This window comes from Diaphorina citri, unplaced genomic scaffold, assembly GCF_000475195.1.
Source record: "Diaphorina citri unplaced genomic scaffold, Diaci psyllid genome assembly version 1.1 scaffold1508, whole genome shotgun sequence".
Taxonomy (NCBI): Eukaryota; Metazoa; Arthropoda; class Insecta; order Hemiptera; family Psyllidae; genus Diaphorina; species Diaphorina citri.
In genome coordinates, this window is record NW_007378934.1 from 1 (window position 1) to 20,418 (window position 20,418).

The following is a 20,418-nucleotide window of genomic DNA, read 5'->3' on the forward strand; positions in this document are numbered from 1 at the left end:
TTTTATAAATAACTTAAGTAAAATAGTATCTTAAGAGAGGTTTAATATTAAAAATTTGGACCGATTACAATACTTTCTTATTACCTTGTATAGGTTCCCTATACGTAAGGGTAATAGAAAGTAAAAAAGGAACTTGGTGTTTTCATCCCTACAAAATATAAAGTGAGCGAACTGCGGGAAGCGTCCCTCTTTGGACTACCTTCTACCTCTTTACATTTGTTCTTTTCCCTCAGATCAACCTCCTATATCAAGACATGCTACGAAAGCGGCAAGAACTGGACCGCCTCCGTGCCCGCGGTCAACACAAATACGAGTATGATTCGGACGAGGAGACAGAGGGCGGCACGTGGGAACACAAACTGCGGCAACAAGAAATGGAGGCGACGCGGCTCTGGGCGAACGAACTGACGGAGAAATCGCGGGGCCGACACCACATTGGAGACTTTCTCCCCCCGGACGAATTGGAGCGGTTTTTGGAGAAGGTGAGAGACTTTTTTTGTCCCGTACTAATTGACGTGATTAATGGAAAAGCTTAAAATTTGATTACCTATAATATTTGTTTCTTTTTCTTTTTTTTTCTGTAAATTCATTGGGTCGTCATTTGATCGAGGTTATACATATCTAAATCCTTGTGAAAACTGTCTTCTTTTTCTTCTTCCTAGCCCTTTCCTCCTTAATTGGATCCTTGTGAAAAATGTATACCCACAAATTGTAAAAAAAAAGTCATGTACCTACCTAATATAAACTTACCTTTCTATCAAATATTCAATACCTTATTTACTGGGGGGGGGGGGGGAAAAAGAGAGGAGAGAGGGGGGAGGGAGCAGAGAGAACCTTCCAGTCTGAAAGCAGAAGAGAGAATGAGCTCTGACAAAAATCTAGGTCTGAAGAAACCTCCCCTTGACCCCCTACTACCAAAAACCATGTAGGGGGTCAGGGGAAATGTAGGGGGTTGAGGGGAGGATTCTCCTACATTTTGACCATAGGTTTGAAGTTTGGACTTAATTTACTCATTTCCCCTTCATTTTCATAAGTGGAAGGTCCTCATCGATTCTTCTGTGATAATTCACCTGCTCGCGGTTTGCTCGTGGTATTCGCGGTTGGCTCGCTGTATCCGCGGTTGTTCGCGGTATTCGCGGTTTGTTCGCGGTATCCGCGGTTTGTTCGCGGTATCCGCGGTTTGTTCGCGGTATCCCGCGGTTTGTTCGCGATATTTGTTTGCGGTATCCGCGGTTTGTTCGCGGTATTCGCGTTTTGTTCGCGGTATTCGCGTTTTGTGCGCAGTATCCGCGGTTTGTTCGCGATATTCGCACTTATGGGTTCGATCTCAGGCAAACGCAGATTTTTTTCAGCTCTTTTTTTTATTACAAATAATTGATGTTTTAGATTTTGGTTTGGTCATTTTGGGTGTTTATAGTAAGTAACTACTTATTAGGGGCCCAAAGCCAGATCAGAGGGAAATGGCTGTAAGAAATTGACTCAGGGCCAATATTTTGAAAGAATTTGGCCTGCGGCGCAGTTATTTCATGTGCAAATGAAGGACTTAAGCCCTTACCCCAGTGGGATGAAAAAAGATTGGAGAATTAATGTTGAACAGGCTTGGGAACATTGCTTGTAGAAAAAACGCATCTGTTGTGACGCAGAGGGAATAGAGTGGAAAATCGTGAAAAATAGACTGGAAATTTGGAAAAAATTGACAGGAAAACCGCGAAAAGTCAGTGAATTTTATTTTTCCATTTTGGTAGACACCCTGAATAATGCTATAAATATTAATCCATCCTAAAAGTATCAAAGTAATACTTGTACTTACTTATGTAATTTTGCATTTTTACAAGTAGGTATACACGCATTGCCAAAAGAGTCCCTTTACCCACTCCATCTACCCACAACAGTAACCCACTCTACTAATGTTGTCAAATTCTTAAATAATTTTAAGGACAAATACCTACTTAATATGTGAGATTTTTGCTAAATCCCCTTAAGGGATGATTTTACTTATTGATTATTAGGTCATTCTCCCACGTGCATCCCAAGACTTTTCCACGGTGTTGTTGGTGGACCTTAGTATAGTGCAGGGCAGGAATTTAGGTTTCTGGAGTTCATTGAAGTGTTGAGCAGAATAAGATATAAAATATTCTTTTGCTTGGTAAATTTGGAATGATAGCACAATAGGATTATTTCTTTAATAAATAAAACGATTCTCTTATCCCCCCCCCCAGGGGTTGGGTGTAGAGCGACCGGCCGAAGAATCGGAAGATGATTAACTTGGAACATAGGGCGCCTGCATTGTTAGGGCTAGGTCGCGGGTTCGATTCCCGCCCGGGGTGAACTTTATCCTGAACAGATTAGGTTCGTTCTCGGAACAAACGGTTAGGTTCGTTCTCGGAACAAACGGTTAGGTTCGTTCTCGGAACAAACGATTAGGTTCGTTCTCGGAACAAACGATTTTCTCTTTTCCCTCTATCAAACGATTACCTCTTTTATCCTCCCCAGGGCATCAAGTCGTACAGAGAACCAAGGGTTGGGTGTAGAGAGACCTGCCGAAGTATCGGGGGATGATGATGAGTTCGATGCTTATAGGAAGAGAATGATGTTGGCCTATCGATTCCGACCCAATCCTTTGGTAAGTTTGAATATAAATCATTCATTGCGGTAAAGCTCAGACTCTTAGGGTCGAATTTTAAAACCGGATTACCTTTTAGGGGCGGTTAGGCTTAGAGTGTTCGGAGAGGTTTTAAGAATTTTTTTTTGGATTCTGTCAATTCCTTTTTTCCTGGACCACCTGTACCATATATCACCAAAGTAGGTATGAATTGAATTGAATTATTTATTTATTTGGTGCTTTTCAACACAGGGCTGTTAAGCACAAGTCAAGTATATATACAAACATACATTAAAAATACAAACAATATTAATAAAATAAAATAAGAAGAAAAAAGGAAAAGTATTTACAATTCCCGAGGCATATCAAACGATTATCTCCTTTGTCCCCCAGGGCATCAAGTCGTACAGAGAACCAAGGGTTGGGTGTAGAGAGACCTGCCGAAGTATCGGGGGATGATGATGAGTTCGATGCTCATCTACAAAAAAAAGTTACATTGTAGGAAAATATTGGGACGCGCGTAGGAAAATGGCCTAATGGTCAATGTCCCGACATTCGAAAAAAAAAAACTAATGTTTACCTACCATGCTGGCACCGGTCGCTATGCGCATTTATATTATACAAGCTACTCATTTTTCTCACGAGGCTGAGTGGTCCTCGCAACGGCCAGTCACGGAATCAATTATTTGCATGATACAAATTTTTCGACCCTTCCGGGAATCGAACCCGGGTCTCCCGCGTGCAAGCCGAGTGCAGTGACCACTAAACCATGGGAGCTGAAAAATAAATAAATATTCTCCCCCTCTCCAGAGACTTCAGAAGAGCGGCAAGAGCGTCGCGCTAGGAAGCGGAAGAGTCGTTGGGGTGGAGGTGAAGACGAGAAGCCTGTGGGTGGGATGGGTGGAGTTGGGATGGGACCGAGCACTTCCCACCCAGTGCCTCCCCCTCCTGGGGTAGCTCTACCCATTGCCCTGGGACAGGCTGTACCCTTGCCTCAGAATACTATCAACGTACCTGGTAAGTTTTCATTTATTGTTGTTTATTTGTTCTTCTTCTTTTTTACCTTGTACTTTCTAATAAAGTGGTTCGCAATAAGTCCTATTTTATTATGGCCCACTGTGCGCGAAGAGGTAGCACAGGGGTTCTTTTTTGCTGCCCACGAGCCACTTATGTATTTCCAATGGCTGTCTGAAAAAAGGGCTTCTGAGTGAAATTTTGCTATTTCTTTGTGAAAAAATTCCAAGAATTAAAGAGTCTGTCTCTCATGAAGGAGATGTTTTAATACATGGGTTTCCGTGGGTAAATACCATGGAATATGCTTTGGGAGTCAGGGTGTTGAAGTTGAAAATTCATATCTCCTTGGCGACAATGACACATAGATGAATAATAAAATACGGCTATAGTTTTCTGCATCAGTGGGGCAGTAATGTTTCGTTTTTTGCAGGTATGCACGGTCCCGCTATTAGTCAGGTGGGCAGAACAGATCCAGCTCTGTTAGCATATGCTAGACAAGCGTTTGGTAGCACTAACCTAAGTGAAGAGGACTGGAAGAAAGCAGAGGATCATTACAAGGTAAGTTATTCAGGTAGCACAGAGGTACTTTTTTGCTGCCACGGGCCACTTATGTATTTTCAATGGCTGTCTGAAAAAGGGCTTCTGAGTGAAATTTTGCTATTTCTTTGTGAAAAAATTCCAAGAATTAAAGGGTCCGTCTCTCATGTTAAAGGAGATGTTTTAATACATGGGTTTCCGTGGGTAAACACCATGGAATATGCTTTGGGAGTCAGGGTGTTGAAGTTGAAAATTCATATCTCCTTGGCACATAGATGAATAATAAAATACGGCTATAGTTTTCTGCATCAGTAGGGCAATAATGTTTCGTTTTTTCGCAGGTATGCACGGTCCCGCTATTAGTCAGGTGGGTAGAACAGATCCAGCTCTATTAGCATATGCTAGACAAGCGTTTGGTAGCACTAACCTAAGTGAAGAGGACTGGAAGAAAGCAGAGGATCATTACAAGGTACGTTGTTAAATGCAGACATACCTACCTACCGGTTTTTTTTTTCAAGAGGTTTGTTTGATAGAGGGAACTGTAACTACTAAAGTTCTTATCATCCCGAAATCGAAGACAGGAGGACAGGACATTGGAAAGCTAGCTATTCTGAAAACGAACCTTATCTGTTTGTGTTTGTTCGATTCCCGCCCGGGGCGGATTTTTATCCTGAACGGATACTGTTTCTCCTATCCTGTCTTCCTTCTCTCTTCTATTTAAGACCTCATCAGTTACAGTTCCCTCTATTATTTTTTTATTTTACTTTTATTGTTATCTTAAGAGAGTATTAATGAATTTATTTTATTTTGACATCCTTTGTAAATACTATTTTACTTAAAGTTACTTATAAAATAAAATAAAAATATTATTCATAAAAATTTATTATTTATTCTCGTAAGTATCCGTTTTTATAAATAACTTAAGTAAAATAGTATCTTAAGAGAGGTTTAATATTAAAAATTTGGACCGATTACAATACTTTCTCATTACCTTGTATAGGTTCCCTATACGTAAGGGTAATAGAAAGTAAAAAAGGAACTTGGTGTTTTCATCCCTACAAAATATAAAGTGAGCGAACTGCGGGAAGCGTCCCTCTTTGGACTACCTTTGTTCTCTTCCCTCAGATCAACCTCCTGTATCAAGACATGCTACGGAAGCGGCAAGAACTGGACCGCCTCCGTGCCCGCGGTCAACACAAATACGAGTATGATTCGGACGAGGAGACAGAGGGCGGCACGTGGGAACACAAACTGCGGCAACAAGAAATGGAGGCGACGCGGCTCTGGGCGAACGAACTGACGGAGAAATCGCGGGGCCGACACCACATTGGAGACTTTCTCCCCCCGGACGAATTGGAGCGGTTTTTGGAGAAGGTGAGAGACTTTTTTTGTCCCGTACTAATTGACGTGATTAATGGAAAAGCTTAAAATTTGATTACCTATAATATTTGTTTCTTTTTCTTTTTTTTTCTGTAAATTCATTGGGTCGTCATTTGATCGAGGTTATACATATCTAAATCCTTGTGAAAACTGTCTTCTTTTTCTTCTTCCTAGCCCTTTCCTCCTTAATTGGATCCTTGTGAAAAATGTATACCCACAAATTGTAAAAAAAAAGTCATGTACCTACCTAATATAAACTTACCTTTCTATCAAATATTCAATACCTTATTTACTGGGGGGGGGGGGGGGGTAACGGGAGTGCATTTTATGCTATCCTGATTAAAGTACAATGTATTGAAAGACGGAAGGGAGTCTGATTATTGTGTTTATTGTTGTCGTAGCGGCTTTAGCGGAATGGTGATGGATACCTTTTTATATCAGCCATACACCTGGGTGATGGTCTCTAGCCATGTTTAATAGATCAGTTGCGCTTACATGAGTGATGTTTCAAAGTCATAGAGCAGGAAAAATGAGGACCAACGGATTTTTTTCTTTTTCTTCTTTGACTTCTAGATACCGAGATAAATCGATTTAAAAAATACCGGTAAATCGTGATCTTTGACGTCACGGCATATGCTCCCGTAAGCGATGACGTCACATCAAATGTCCCGAGCAAAGCTCCCTCGCAGGAAACGCATTAATGTCTTTGTGCGCATACGTTTCTGCGCAGTTCTTTCTGCTCCTCCGCTGGCGCGCTTGCATAGTGGCGCTACCTAACGGACGAAAAAAACAACTGCGTAAAGTCTGACGTCACACATATTTGAACTCTTTCATTAGAACGGAAAATAAAAATTGAATTTTCGACCTTTTACAGTTATTTTTTCGGAGTTTTGACCTCAGATTTGGATTTTTCCCAACTTTTTACATAGGAATCGACCATTTATTTAATTTTTACCCATTTGCAACTGCTCCATTGTGTTTCTCTGATTACAGTACAATGCATTGAAAGAAGGCAGAGAGCCGGATCTGTCGGACTACAAGGAGTTTAAACTGAAAGAGGACAACGTTGGGTTCAAAATGCTACAGAAGTTGGGCTGGCAGGAGGGTTCTGGGTTGGGCACAGACGGAGGAGGTATTCAAGAACCGGTTAACAAGTGAGTTATTATTATTTTTTTTTCAACATAATACTCTTTATTTATGGTACATATACATAGATAACAATAAAAATGAGTAAAAAATATACAGAAAAGATGTTTAGTTACCTATGTAAAAAATTAAGAAATTGAGTTATACTGAGATATTATTTCCCCTTATTGGGGATGTGTTATATCTCAGTTAAATGCCTACTGTTGTAAAAATATATGTTTTTTTGCAGTTTTCAGTATTTAATTTTTGTATTAATAATCCTTATTATTTCCCCGTATTTATCTATTTATAGCTATTTATTTTCCTTGTCCTGCATTTTGATTCCTGTTTGAAGTACTTACCAACCTCATTGGTCGTGGTTAGCGCGGTGGACTTTGAATCTGAAGGTTGTTGGTTCGAGTCCAAGTCATGAAATTTAGCGTACCAAGGGGGGAACATGTGTAACTAGCAGTTATGCTAACACAATTAAAATTTCCTTCCTTATTTAAAACCTTATGTACGGCCCAGGGGGGTTAAGAGGACCTGGTATTATAAATATGTTGTTCTTGTTGCTTTCAAATGTCGGGAACTTGGCCATTAGGTCATTCTCCCACGTGCATCCCAAACTTTTCCACAATGTTGTTGGTGGACCTTAGTATAGTGCAGGGCAGGAATTTAGGTTTCTGGAGTTCATTGAAGTGTTGAGTAGAATAAGGTATAAAATATTCTTTTGCTCGGTAAATTTGGAATGATAGCACAATAGGATTATTTCTTTAATAAATAAAACGATTCTCTTATCCCCCCCCCCCAGGGCATCGAGTCGTACAAAGAACCAAGGGTTGGATGTAGAGCGACCGGTCGAAGTATCAGAAGATGATTAACTTGGAACATAGGGCGCCTGCATTGTAAGGGCTAGGTCGCGGGTTCGATTCCCGCCCGGGGTGAACTTTATCCTGAACAGATTAGGCTCGTTCTCGGAACAAACGATTTTCTCTTTTCCCTCCATTGCCTCGTTTATATTCAGCCCTCTCTCCTGCTACTCGTCCTGCCGTATTTACTTCTCTCTTTACTGCTTGAGAAGTGAAGGCAGAAGTTGTGTGTTTATATTCAGCTCACTTCCCTTCCTAAACTACTTCTCCAAGCTGCCCTGGTCACGTAAAACTTTTAAAATCGTACAAAACACACAACGCAAATGATTCGGAGCTGAATGTAAACGCCTTCCTGCCCCTTCACTTCTCCTCGTCATGCCGGTCCTTTGACTCGTGCACAAAAAACCGACAATAAGGGGAGCACAGGGCAGGAGCAGTGGCAGTAGAAGTGGCGAGGCGAGTGAGGTGTTTACATTCTCGTCATGCCCAATTCCCTGCTCATTGCCACAGAAGTGAGCTGAATGTAAACGAGGCATATCAAACGATTATCTCCTTTGTCCCCCAGGGCATCAAGTCGTACAGAGAACCAAGGGTTGGGTGTAGAGAGACCTGCCGAAGTATCGGGGGATGATGATGAGTTCGATGCTTATAGGAAGAGAATGATGTTGGCCTATCGATTCCGACCCAATCCTTTGGTAAGTTTGAATATAAATCATTCATTGCGGTAAAGCTCAGACTCTTAGGGTCGAATTTTAAAACCGGATTACCTTTTAGGGGCGGTTAGGCTTAGAGTGTTCGGAGAGGTTTTAAGAATTTTTTTTAAAACTACTTTCAATTCCTGTCTTAGTTAGGTAAACTAATTGTCCAACATTACTTTCCCACATAGAATAGCTCTCCTAGAAGCTAATCCTGACCAGGATTAAATGATAATCCGAGTTTAAAATTCGGCCCTTAGTGTATTCTGTCGATTCCTTTTTTCCTGGACCACCTGTACCATATATCACCAAAGTAGGTATGGAAAAGTATTTACAATTCCATTTTTTCCCCCGCCTAAATTGAAAAACCTACTTTTCCATTGGCTATTACACTTGTAAGATAGTTTTCCAATTTTCATACTTTGGTGATATAAAATCGCACTGATTGATTTTTTTAGGATATTCTTCCTTCCCCTTTTCTCGTGATCAGACGAGGTCGGCGTTCTTCGTCAGCCTCCCAATCAGCCCTAGGGTGATTGTTTTGGGCTGACATTTGGTTTTGGCTACTAAAATTTTACCAGCCCTTCGCTCTCAACACCTTAGTTGGATTAGTAGATTTTGTGATGAATTCGGCCCATCAGGGCCTTGTGGGGGCACTTTATCTGAGTGTTCTACACTTCCCTGAACCACTAGTCAATATTCTCCTTTTTTTCTTATATTTTTCAGAATAACCCCAGAAGACCTTACTATTAAAATTTGGACACAAGACAGAGTATGAAAAGTAGACCCCGGAATCCAATATAACGTGAAGAACCCAATATAACGTGCAAGACAGAATGTGAATAGACCCCAAGGTCAGGAATAAAATCAAGGGTTACGTGAGACTGGCCCTGACTGTCCCATGTAATGGGCTAGGGTCAGGGGCGTTCACAGGCTCATCCGGTCTCGGTGGTGTAGTGGTCAAGACGCTCGCCTGGTAAACAGGAGGGCGTGGGTTCAATCCCCGCCGATGTATGAAATCCTCACTATAATTTGAGAATTTGACCACGGTAATAGTAGTAGCCTACTGCTGGAGTAAAGGGAAATTTCAGTCCTCTGCGAGCAGTACAAGCACTACACTTTTTTTGTCTAAATCATTCACTCTCCAATTTAATTCCGGTTTTTAGGTGAGTTTTAAGCCACTACGCTACCGAGGCAGAGAGAAATGGACATTGCACTTACCTACTTACCAGAAGTAAGTAATCCAAGTAATATTTTTGTACAAATTGTATCTGATGTTTTGTTATTAGAATAGAAAAACCGATGCATTATTCTAATTTAATTAAAAATGTCGTCTTGTCATTATTTTTTCCATTGTTAGTGTAGCAGATGCTTGAAAAAAAAATCATAAAACAATGTCCAAGATTGTCTCGTGGTAACGTGCTCCCTTTCCATGCTGAGGGTCTCGGGTTCGATTTCCAGAGTCACGAAAACTTTACATCCGAACTTCGATTGGAAAGATTTAAAATCGTGAGAAATTCGAACTCTTTTTGAGCCTTCTTAAAAAATAATGGCCTAGATTTTATGAGACTTAATTTTATCAAATTTTATTTATCCCTACAAAGTGGTAAGCGATAGAAAGTTGAAAACGCATCGAATACAGAAGTTTCTAAAGTAAAGAGTGTTCTTACATTTAATTCGAAATCAAATTCATTAATTTACAACAAAATCATTGAGGGAAATTCTAATTTAAAAATACATTTATTTCTAGTTAGTAAAAAGGCAAATATGTTTTTAGTTTTTAAAAAAAATGTACAAACCTAAAGGAGAGTGAAGATGATCACAAGGGTACGGATATACAGAGAGGGTCAGAGCGTTTGATATTACTAACGTTATGAGAAATAACACGATTGAAAAAGCCGTAAGCGTCCGAGGCATACCGCTCGCTCTGACTCTTTTTATGTCCTTACCCTAAAGGTGGGTCCAAACATGGTCGACCGGCCGTCGATCGACGAAAATCTATGTTGTCGAGGCAGTGTGGACGTGTCAGCGATTGGCTGGCATCGATTGATGGCTGATCGGCTATGTGTGAACACACCTTAGAAATCCTGGATTATAAAAACAAAACACAATCGTTCAGTTTCGATCAGAATAATTTTGAATATTCAGATGATTCAACACAAATCAAACGCCTAAAGACCAGACCCGCTCCAAAACATTCGCAAAAATTATGACGTGTTCAATTCAACATGAGATCATAGAACGTGAAATTCTCTTTAGTTTTATTGAAACGTTTTGATAAAATGTCTGTCTGAAAGCACTGTGTCTAACTATTAAATTCATTTTAGTTATAATTATTATTTCTGATACAATTTGATGGTGAGGAAAATGACCTGGTAGTCCAGGTCATTTTCCTCAACCGTTCGATACCAACCACAATTCGATGTTAATTTTTGGGAACAATTTTCTTCTATACTATTTATTAATGGACTTTCTGATAATTTCTAAAAGCTTTTTTTTTAACTTTTTATACGTTTCCTTTCCAAGACGATGATAACATACATTTTTTGGCGGTCGAATTGAATGGAACGGCGGTCGCATCGAATGGAAATTCACAGAAAATACTGGCCGTGTAGTTTGTTCCACAGGGACGCAGACGTGTGGTGGGCGGCCCGACAGTGTTATAAGAAATAGTCGGCCTGCGGCTTCTTGGACGGAATGCCGCGACTCTCCTGGGGCGCCGCCTCGAATATGGTGAACTCTCGCTGCAGGTTCTCGTTGAGCTCGAGAATTGCCGCCACATTGCCGCACCTGAGGGGGGGAAAAACATTATTATTATCATTATGTCTGGGTGGGGGGCGTTAAACCGGGAGTAGACCAGCTTAGTCTGGCTGGGGGATTTTAAACAGGGAGTATACCAGCCTGAATTTCCCTTGCTATATCAATAGCGAAGGTTGCGAGGGGCATCCACTCGGAAAATTTTGTTTAGCCAAAACCAGTTGGCCTAAAAGCGATCACTCTAAAGCTGATTGAGAGGCTGACGAAAAACGCCGACCCCATCTGAACACGGGAAAAGGCGAGGAAAAAGAAGATCACTACACAAATCTTTATTAAGATTTCGAACATACAATTATTTAAAGATACCTAATACAAAAAAAAAGAAAAAAAAAAAAAACATGTAAAAAATCGTAGCGATCAACACAACTGCTAAGACAGGAGAGGAGAAAGCCAGTCGTTCCGAGAACGAACAATATCCCTTAAAATCCAGCTTGGTCGGTAATCGAGCCCAGAAGAGGTAATTATACTTTTTTATTATTTTATTTTTATTAGTTGCGCAATTTATGTAATGACTCAAGTAACATTGTAATGAGCTTTTGAATGTCGAGAGAGATAGAAAAAAGAGAGGGAGAGAGTGAGACAGGGGAGGGGAGAGAGAGAGAAGTACAGAGAGAGAGAGAAGTACAGAGAGTAATCCTAAGGTTCCTAAGTGAAATTTTATGCTCACAGTAAAACTAACCTCCAACTTTTATGCCTTTATACCCAGCTACATACCAGCAACATTTTCATCAGAAACATTGTTTCTCAACAATCCAGAAATGTTCAAGCAACAATCCAGCAACTTTTCTACTCCCCAGACTTATTTCTGAAACGTTTTTCTTGTCTTTTAGTGTGTACCAGCTCCTACCTACTAAGATTTAGCTTCAAAATTGCTCAACATTTAAAACATCTGTTTGGCAACATTTAAGCAACTGTTGCAAAACAAACGTTTCTGTTGCTTTACGGTTGACTCACCGATAGCAGTAGTTAGGGGCAGACCACACCGTGAGCACGGTCTCGTTGAAATGCCACTTGTATCCCTCCATGACGAGCTGATGAGCGCGACAAATCATGTCGATATTATTGGCGGCGTTAAATGAGGCGACCACGTCTGAGCCGAACAGATAGCCTGCACCCCGCGGCGATACGCCCCACCCTTGAGTATCTGTGGACGGCAAGAGTTTACATAGATTAAAATAAATTAATAAAGGAAAAAAAATTGAATACAGACAATTAAAATTAATAGCTCACCCCAATTTACACATCAATAAGGAGGTGCTGTATTAAACTGTTAGTATAATGGAACAACTTGGTCTAAGCTGACAGTCTAAATAAAGCACTACTTATACTTATACCTAAAGGGAAGTTATTTAAAAATTCCAAAGCAAGCGAAAGACCTTGCTTGGACTGCAAAAGGAAAGAGTTTTTACAGTCCTATGCTAGTGTAGCACACCTGCCTTGTAAGTGTTCAATTTCCGCCCGAGTGAACGTCATCCTAAACGGATAAGGTTTGTTCTCGGAACGGTTGGCTTTCACCTATCCTGTCTCCCTTTTCTCTTTGCTTTCAGGATGATAAGACCTTATTCGTTAGAGTGCCCTCTATCAAACCTATTATTGAAGAAAAAAAAAACATCAACAACAAACAAACAATATATTTATTACCTTCTGGATCTGACCATAGGAGATCACACATAGGACCATCATGAGGAACCTCTTGCTTTCTATCAATGGTTCTGATTTGATCCAATGTTTGTATCGAAGGAGAAAGGCCACCGTGAACACAGAATATCTGAAAAAGAAGAATTTTACTACTAGTGGTACAGTGAAGTGTACAACCATCAGAAAAAAAGTACCTGTTTAGGCACTAAGTAAAAACTCATCATTGGAAATTACAGTTAATCACATTACTTCCTCTTTGTAGCATAAGGAAAGTAAAGGCCTTTATGAATCCACCAAGGGAAAGCCAAGATAGACCAGTTTGGCGGAGCAAAAAGTCTTCTAGGCTTCAAAAGGCCCTGGCAGTAAGTAAGTAAACATATTGCAGTCAGCCTAGTTCACTTGTAAGGAAGTGCATCCACCCTTAAAGTGCCAGGTCACAGGTTAGATTCCCACCCAGAGCAAACTCTATCCTAAACAAATAAGGTTTGTTCTCAAAACGGCTGGCTTTTTTCTATCCTGTTTCTGTCCTCTCAATTGCAGTATGATAAGATCTTCATCATCTATTGTTTCAGTTTCCATTGTCAAACCTCTTTAAAGAAGGGGAAAAAATCACTACTTACTCGGCCGTCTATAATAGCGGATAAGGAGAGGTAGTCAAATATTTCCGTACAGTACCGCCACACAGTGATGCTCCCGTACTTTCTCAAACATTCATCATAGAATCCGTACACCTGAGTGATTTGTCTTGACTCGTGATTGCCCCGAATCAGAGTTATTCTATCTGGATATCTAACCTGAAAGAGATTAAGTCAGAACAACCAAAATTATTCTACCTTTAAGGGTTGAGTTGGACAGCTTTGCTTGTAATAAACACACCTTTAAACAGCATAGCAGTAATGCACATTAACTGCACCAGTTTTCAATGAATCACTGAAGTTAAACAACATAGTGTGTGGATGGTATCCAAATGAGTGAACTTTGGACAATCATGTGATGCTGGCTTTTCTGGACCCCACTTGAGGGTGAGTTTGATGTGAAAAGGTGAAAATCTTATTGCTAAATGGATAGTAAAAGACCCATAACTAAAAACTTTTTCCATGTACCTACTTCAGTTGTACATCAATCTCTGTGCCCATGAGTATCACAATAAGGGGCCCTGATTCAATCCCCAAGTAAAGAGCATTTGCATAATACAGCTTTATCTAATGGTACTTAAATGTTCTTTCTTGAAGTACTTAAATGACTACTTCAGGAAACTTACTTTAAGGGCTAGTAATAACAAAAAGGTCTCAACACTATAGAAGCCTCGATCAACAAAGTCCCCCATAAATAAATAGTTGGTTTCTGGAACATCCCCGCCGACTTTGAACAACTCTTTAAGATCATAGAATTGACCATGAATATCTCCACACACCTGAAATACAATAGGAGGAATTAGGTGAATTTGTTTGAATTTCAATCTTATGAAAGCTGAACATGAGGAACACAAAAGGATGTGGGTTCAATCCCAGCCCTGGCATAGAATTTCATCACCAATTAATTCTTCAAGAACTTTAAAATTTTGAACACAGTTACAGTGATCTGATGTCTGGGTAGTAGAAAATGCTTCTTGCATAAATTTTGCCTTGTGGTAACACATTAACTAAAGAGTCTGTTATACTCTATACATAATATTGTTCAGTAAAGAGTTGATATGCAATTAGTTCAGATTAACTTACCGTGACAGGTGAATCTATCCTTTGAACATTGCTTTCTTCGACAAGAATTTCTCTGGCTTTGGCACAGAGGGCTTTGACTTCCGATTCTTTGATGGGATCACATCTTTTGAGCTGCTCTATCTGTCGGTCCAAATCTTGAATGTACTCTCCCATTGTGGGTTAATTGAACCTGGAATAATATTTTACAATAGTAGTGCTTATTTATACTACTCACACACAACTGAAATGTCCCTTTACTCCAGTAGTAGGCAGTACCAAGTACTATTGTGGTCAAATTTTCAAAGGATATTGAGGATAAAATTCCATACCTCAGCTGGGATTGAACCCATACCTTCCTGTTTACAAGGTGAGCATTTACCAGGCAAGCATCTTTACCACTTGAACCAAGGCAAATAAAAATGTGATATGTTGCTTAGTGAATTATTATATGCCTTTCTTTGACCTACAAACCCTGAAAAAGGTGACTCTGATAGACCTTTAACAGCAAATAAAGGATTTACAACTCTGAACCCTGGGTCTCCGATCTCAGGAGTGTTTGTTCGCCTCTGAACAGGTATGATAGGAGACAGTTTTGGGCATAGTCTCTAAATATGCTTAGAGATTAAGAAAGATAACAAGAATGACATGACATAGAGGGAACCAACAGTAGTGTAAACTTTCAAACTTACTTACTGTAGTTTTCAGTCAGGAGGGAAGCTTGGGCCAGACAATGTGATGTCCGTTATACAAGAAGCAATCAAGATGTCATGCGGTCCAAAACGGTGAAATTCTCTGGAACGAAACAGGGAGGATGTGTAAAATGGTGAATTATCTGGACTTTGTCAATGGATATAAAAGGTAAAATTCGACAAAAGATCCACGGTCTACAGTTCAAAAACGAAACCCGAAACACAGCGAAAATGCGAAAAGAGAAAAAAGCAAAAAAAAGCTTTTTGTTTTTTTTCTTTTATGCGCATAGTGTGCGCATGCGCAGACAAGTTGATCGTTGCCGTACAAAATATTTTTGTTGCCGGCGAGGAGAGACAAATGTAAACAGCGCTGATGTAAACGGATCTTAAGGATATTAAGGAAAAACCTCAAAAGAAGGAAAAAGGGATCTGGCACAGGGGAGCGTGTTGAGGACGAGATTTTTGTGGGAATTTTGCTATAAATCCCACCATTAAAAAAAATACCCTGAGGACGATTGAAATTACATGGGATTTTTATTGTCGTCCTCTAACAAACATAAATAGGTACATAGTGCGTAGTGCGTATCACCAAACTTTAACCGAAGATGTAGGTAAATAGGTATGTAATCTAAGTTTCGATTTTTTTTTTTTTTTTTTTACATTGCCAGGAAATTAGGAAAATTATTCGAAAATCAAGAAAAACTATTAACCACTGATTTCGCTGTGAAAAGTGGTATTTCTTATCTTGTCTGTTAGCCCGTTGTCAGTATGGCAGTCTTCTATTGAAGTTACTTGGCTTGATAAAAACTGGGTAAGTACCTCCTACACCTACCTTTTCTCTTGTACAAGCCCATAACTTTGGTTAAAATTTAACAAAGGGTTCAGTGAACTGTGGAACTTACTCAGGAAAAGGGTTGGTGCCTATGGACCCCCAAAGACTCAGAATAGAATAACTCTTATTTCTTCATGTATCCTTTCAGGTAAAGCAACATGTCTGAACATAACTCAAGTCTAGAAGAGTCAGAAAGGTCACAGCGTCTTACAAATGATGACTTCCGACGCTTGTTGGCGACACCAAGATCCTCTCACCCTCAAACTCCACTCTCTTCCTCTTTGTCGTCAGAAAGAGGTTCAGTGTTCAAGGAACCTAAATCAGGTAAGAATTTTGTTGGAAAAAAAAAAAAAAAAATAGATGTTGCTGATGAAGTTCTCGACAAGGCAGAACAGCGGAAAAAGAGGAAGAGTTTCTATGCCAAGCTCAAAAAGCAAGAAGATGACAAGCTGGCAGAGTTGGCGGAAAAATACCGGGACAGAGCCAAAGAGCGACGAGATGGTAACCAGACCGAGTTGGACCCTATGACGGCAAGTAGTGGTTATCGAGCAGTGGCACCCGATATCAAGTCTAGTCAGGATGCGGCTGAGCGGAGGAGACAGTTGATTCAGGAGTCCAAGTTCTTGGGAGGTAAATTCATTTTAGAAAAGTATGTTTTTCTTAGTCTTCTTTCTTCTAAAGACAGGGGGAGAAAGAGGGTTGTAGAGAGAAACAGAAGGAGGGAGAGGGAGCAAGGGTGTGAGAGAGAGAGAGAGAAAGAGAAGAATGAGATAGTTAGAGAGAGAGAGAGACTAATTTCTAAACAAGACATTTAGGACATTACTTACTCTAATTGTGGGTTTCACCAAGCTTTTTTTTTTCTTTTTTTTTTTCAAATCAAATGGAACTTAACAGGCTGTTGGCTCAACGGCCTCCTAGGTACTAAAAAAAATACTGGTGAAATCCATCTTGAATTTTTAAATGTCTCTTTGACCACTGTGATGAACACCTACATTTCCAATATTCCAGGTGACATGGAGCACACTCACTTGGTGAAAGGTCTCGACTACGCTCTCCTGCAGAAAGTCCGCAGTGAAATCATCAACAAGGAACTTGAACAAGAAGAAGAACTGGAGAAGCTGGTGAGCAAGCCGTCCAAGAAAGGGGAGAAGGAAAAAGTTGTGGCACCAGTCGAGGAAGAAGAGATCCAGTTCAAAACCCGCATGGGGAAGAGTGTGTACAATATAGCACTGGGTAAGCCTTGAAGTAATGTCATGCTTTGCAATGGCAGCGTATAGCATCCCATTAAAAGGAAAAAAAGGAGAAATGAGCAATTGAACTTATTGACAGACTGCCCAAAGTTTGGTTTGCCAAAACTACACAGCATAAATTTCAGACAGAATTTTTTAAGAGAGATATTATACTGTTAGTGTTAGCAAAAAAGGGACTTATCCAGTTTACTACATACTAGAAGATAATTATGTGTTTGAATGGACTTTTTTATTGTTAAATTAAAAAAAAAAACTCATTTTCCTCCCGCAGGACGTAAAACCGTCGAGCGGAATCCTCTGTTCGCGCCAGGTCGTATGGCATACGTCATTGACACTCAGGACGACATGATCGACACAGACATCCCCACCACACTTATCCGGAGTCTATCCGATGTAGCCAATGTGGAAGAGAAACCCACCATGACTACGAATGATATTGTGATAAATAAACTGGCACAGATATTGTCCTATCTGAGACAAGGACCCAAGGCGGGCAAGAAACATTTAAAGAAGAACAAATTGGATCGAGCCATGGTAAGAGGCCTATAATTTCTTCAGAAAAATAATAAAAAAAAGAGAAAATGAAATGTGAATTCAATGTGGGTAGTATATCATGTAAGCTGGAGGTTCTGGGTTAGAATCCCAACAGTCATTTTTTTTTTTTTTTTTTTTTTTTTTTGAGGGTTTTTAATTTGCCTTACATCTCAGGGTGCATTGTTTTAATGAGCAGCACGTTGATGCACCACTAAGCTAAAGCAACTTCAAACAGGTTTGACAGAGGGAACTGTAACTTCTTATCGTCCCGAAATCGTTGAGAAAAGGACAGTATAGCCAGCCGTTCCGAGAACGAACACTATCTGTTTCGGTTAAAGTTCGTCCCGAGTGGGAATCGAACCCGTGATCTAGCACTTACTAGTGGGAACGGGCCTTAACTCTAGGCTTATTTTTTTTACCTTCTGTTAAATTAATGTCTTTGAGTGCACGGTAGTAGGCCAGGCGAAGTACAAGTAATCACGCCTGTGTATTTTCACACAACCCCTTTCATTTTTCTTCACAGCTGGATGAACCAATTTACCCCGACGCAGGCGACTACGTTCCGAGTGCCCCCTCACACAAGTCCTCCTCGAAGCGCGACACCGAGGAGAAAAAGAAAGTCATGTCCTCCCTCTTCCAATCGGCGCCGGCAACCCAGCCCCCTCCGCCTACCGCAGCGCCGGCAACTGCGGCCCCGGGAACGCGTGCGGCAAATTTATTGTCCAAGTTGGCCGTGGAACCTACGGGCTATGCTGAGTGTTATCCTGGCCTGGATGAGATGCAAGACGCTATAGATGATTCGGATGACGAGGTGGACTATACTAAGATGGACTTGGGCAATAAGAAAGGTATGTTCATTAATGACACCCATATTTATGAACAAAATACTGGCTCTCAGCAAGTGCTCAAGCATCTATTCCAAACATCTGATTGGTCAAATTTTGCTCAAGACTGATCTGAGACCGAGAATTTTTGTTCATAAATATGAGTGCTCTATCATGGGCACTCGTTGCCAAGATAAAAACCTAGAAGAGGTTAGTTAGTAGAACTACCGCAGGAGACATTAACGGAATGTTAGGCTAGGGGCTGTCTGGCTAGGGGACGTCTGGCTAGGGGACGTTAAACAGAGAGAAGACTAGCGTCTGGCTGTGGGACTATAAACAGGGAGGAGAACAGCTAACCCTAACCAGCCTAGCTAGCTGGCAGCTCCTCAAAGGGTTCTCTCTGCTTTTAAAAGACCAAGTACAAGTCCTCACAATGGTTGACTGCGGTTCAGGACGAGCCAGCCAATTTAACATGGTCTATGCTTTTAAAGACCAAGCACAAGTTCTCACGATGGTTGACTGCGGTTCAGGACGAGCCAGCCAATTTAACATGGCTAGAGCTAGAGACCATCACCCCGGTGTATAGCAGACACAAAAAGACATCTTTTCTTTATTCTGCTATCGCCATTCTGCGAAAGCGAAAGCCGCTACAACAACAACATTAACGGAAGGCATGATTAAAATCCAATAGAACTAATAGGTTGCTCGTACTTCCCCACGGGAAATTGATCATAAATCAAGAGATTGAAGGAAACTGTAAAGGTGTGTCCAAAAATGGTCGACTGACCGTCGATCGACGAGGTAAATCTATGTTGTCGAGGCAGTGTGGACGGTTCAGTCGACATCGAATGTCGTCCCGAAATCGAAGAGAGAAGGAAGACAGGATAGGACAAATCCAGCCGTTCCGAGAACGAACCTTAGCTCTTTTGGGATAAAATCCGCCCTGGGCGGGTATCAAATTGCGGTCTAGCGGGATTTTTTATTTGTCAAAAAAAAAAAAATCACAATTTTTTATTGTTGCTATTTCTTCGAGACTCATTAGATAGGTAATTATTTGTTCTTATTTTTCCAGGGCCGATCGGGCGGTGGGATTTCGACACGGCCGAAGAGTACAGCACCTACATGAACAACAAGGAGGCCCTGCCCAAGGCCGCGTTTCAATATGGCGTCAAAATGGCCGATGGCCGGCGCACACGGAAGTTCAACAAGGAGAAAAATGAGAGGGCGGAGTTGGATCGAGAGTGGAATAAGATTCAGAATATCATTTCCAAGCGAAAACCAGGAGACGGAGGGCCGGCGTTTAAAGTTCCCAAATATTAATCATGTGTGTGATCTGCCTCAGTGGTGTAGTGGTCAAGACACTTGGCTGGTAATCAGGAGGAACTGTAACTGCTAAGGTCTTATCATCCCGAAATCGAAGAGAGAAGGAAGATAGGATAGGAAAAAGCCAGCCATTCCAAGAATGGACATTATACCATCAGGATAAAATCCGCCCCGGGCCGGGCGGGAATCTGCCTAGCACTTACAAGGCAGACGTGCTACCAACCAAGCTAACTAGGCTGGCATAATTGTGAGTGGAATAAGATTCAGAATATTTTAAAACATTGTTTCACTACATGTAGGTATTCTCTTTTTGTACATATTAGGTACCTATAGGTAATATTATTATCTTTGTAAATAAAGTTTGATCCAATTGTTAAATAATAATGATTTCTAATATTTTTTGCACTAGTAGCTTGAGAGGCCATCAGACTGAAGACAAATCTCCGTCACTCACATAATGGTAACTGGAGAGACTTGGCCTAAGGTCTGATCGTCCCGAAAATGAAGGGAGAAGAAAGCCAGCCGTTCCGAGAACGAACCTTACTTTTTTTAGAATAAAATCCGCCGAGAATCGAACGAGCGATCACAACGT

At 40.7% G+C, this 20,418-nt stretch overlaps 4 protein-coding genes across 6 annotated transcripts; 3 read left to right on the forward strand and 1 right to left on the reverse strand.

Moving 5' to 3' along the window:
* Nucleotides 1-233: 233 nt before the first annotated feature.
* Nucleotides 234-2,684, forward strand: LOC103516205 (SURP and G-patch domain-containing protein 1-like; the record flags this gene model as incomplete). The annotated part of the gene is made up of 2 exons (XM_026828672.1): nucleotides 234-482; nucleotides 2,462-2,684. Coding segments are annotated over 2 exons (444 nt in total), but the record flags the coding sequence as incomplete, so codon positions are not given.
* Nucleotides 2,685-3,412: 728 nt separating this feature from the next.
* LOC108251820 (bromodomain-containing protein 4) lies at nucleotides 3,413-9,550 on the forward strand (the record flags this gene model as incomplete). Of its 2 annotated transcripts, none has more annotated exon segments than XM_008481160.3 (6): nucleotides 3,413-3,619; nucleotides 4,047-4,174; nucleotides 5,279-5,527; nucleotides 6,527-6,687; nucleotides 8,093-8,222; nucleotides 8,949-9,550. In XM_008481160.3, coding segments are annotated over 6 exon segments (902 nt in total), but the record flags the coding sequence as incomplete, so codon positions are not given.
* A 309-nt stretch (nucleotides 9,551-9,859) lies between these two features.
* On the reverse strand, nucleotides 9,860-15,319 carry LOC103516201 (serine/threonine-protein phosphatase 4 catalytic subunit). Of its 2 annotated transcripts, none has more exons than XM_017446954.2 (7): nucleotides 15,068-15,319; nucleotides 14,396-14,564; nucleotides 13,939-14,091; nucleotides 13,298-13,471; nucleotides 12,681-12,807; nucleotides 11,994-12,183; nucleotides 9,860-11,012 (listed from the first exon to the last, which is right to left on the reverse strand). In XM_017446954.2, the coding sequence occupies exons 2-7, from the start codon at nucleotides 14,546-14,548 to the stop codon at nucleotides 10,883-10,885; spliced, it is 927 nt and encodes a 308-aa protein (XP_017302443.1). In that variant the 5' UTR covers nucleotides 14,549-14,564; nucleotides 15,068-15,319; the 3' UTR covers nucleotides 9,860-10,882. The 2 variants fall into 2 exon arrangements, with proteins under 2 accessions (XP_017302443.1, XP_008479383.1); XM_008481161.3 differs by having other exon boundaries at nucleotides 15,064-15,319.
* A 413-nt stretch (nucleotides 15,320-15,732) lies between these two features.
* Nucleotides 15,733-20,210, forward strand: LOC103516206 (protein Red). Its single transcript, XM_017446956.2, has 7 exons — nucleotides 15,733-15,874; nucleotides 16,044-16,221; nucleotides 16,255-16,525; nucleotides 16,904-17,128; nucleotides 17,417-17,679; nucleotides 18,203-18,527; nucleotides 19,576-20,210. Exons 2-7 carry the CDS (start codon nucleotides 16,054-16,056, stop codon nucleotides 19,821-19,823), a joined length of 1,500 nt encoding a protein of 499 aa, XP_017302445.1. The 5' UTR covers nucleotides 15,733-15,874; nucleotides 16,044-16,053; the 3' UTR covers nucleotides 19,824-20,210.
* Nucleotides 20,211-20,418: the final 208 nt, after the last annotated feature.

Bases quoted from the DNA above. Each gene is read 5' to 3' on its own strand.
- LOC103516206 (XM_017446956.2), top strand. From the start codon at position 16,054: ATGTCTGAACATAACTCAAGTCTAGAAGAGTCAGAAAGGTCACAGCGT. The intron at 17,129-17,416 runs GTAAGCCTTGAA...TTCCTCCCGCAG, and splicing joins TGTGTACAATATAGCACTGG to GACGTAAAACCGTCGAGCGG. The intron at 17,680-18,202 runs GTAAGAGGCCTA...TTTTCTTCACAG, and splicing joins ACAAATTGGATCGAGCCATG to CTGGATGAACCAATTTACCC.
- LOC103516201 (XM_017446954.2), bottom strand. From the start codon at position 14,548: ATGGGAGAGTACATTCAAGATTTGGACCGACAGATAGAGCAGCTCAAA. The intron at 12,184-12,680 runs GTAATAAATATA...TGCCGTCCACAG, and splicing joins CCTATGGTCAGATCCAGAAG to ATACTCAAGGGTGGGGCGTA. The intron at 11,013-11,993 runs GTGAGTCAACCG...TCCCCCCCTCAG, and splicing joins GCCCCTAACTACTGCTATCG to GTGCGGCAATGTGGCGGCAA.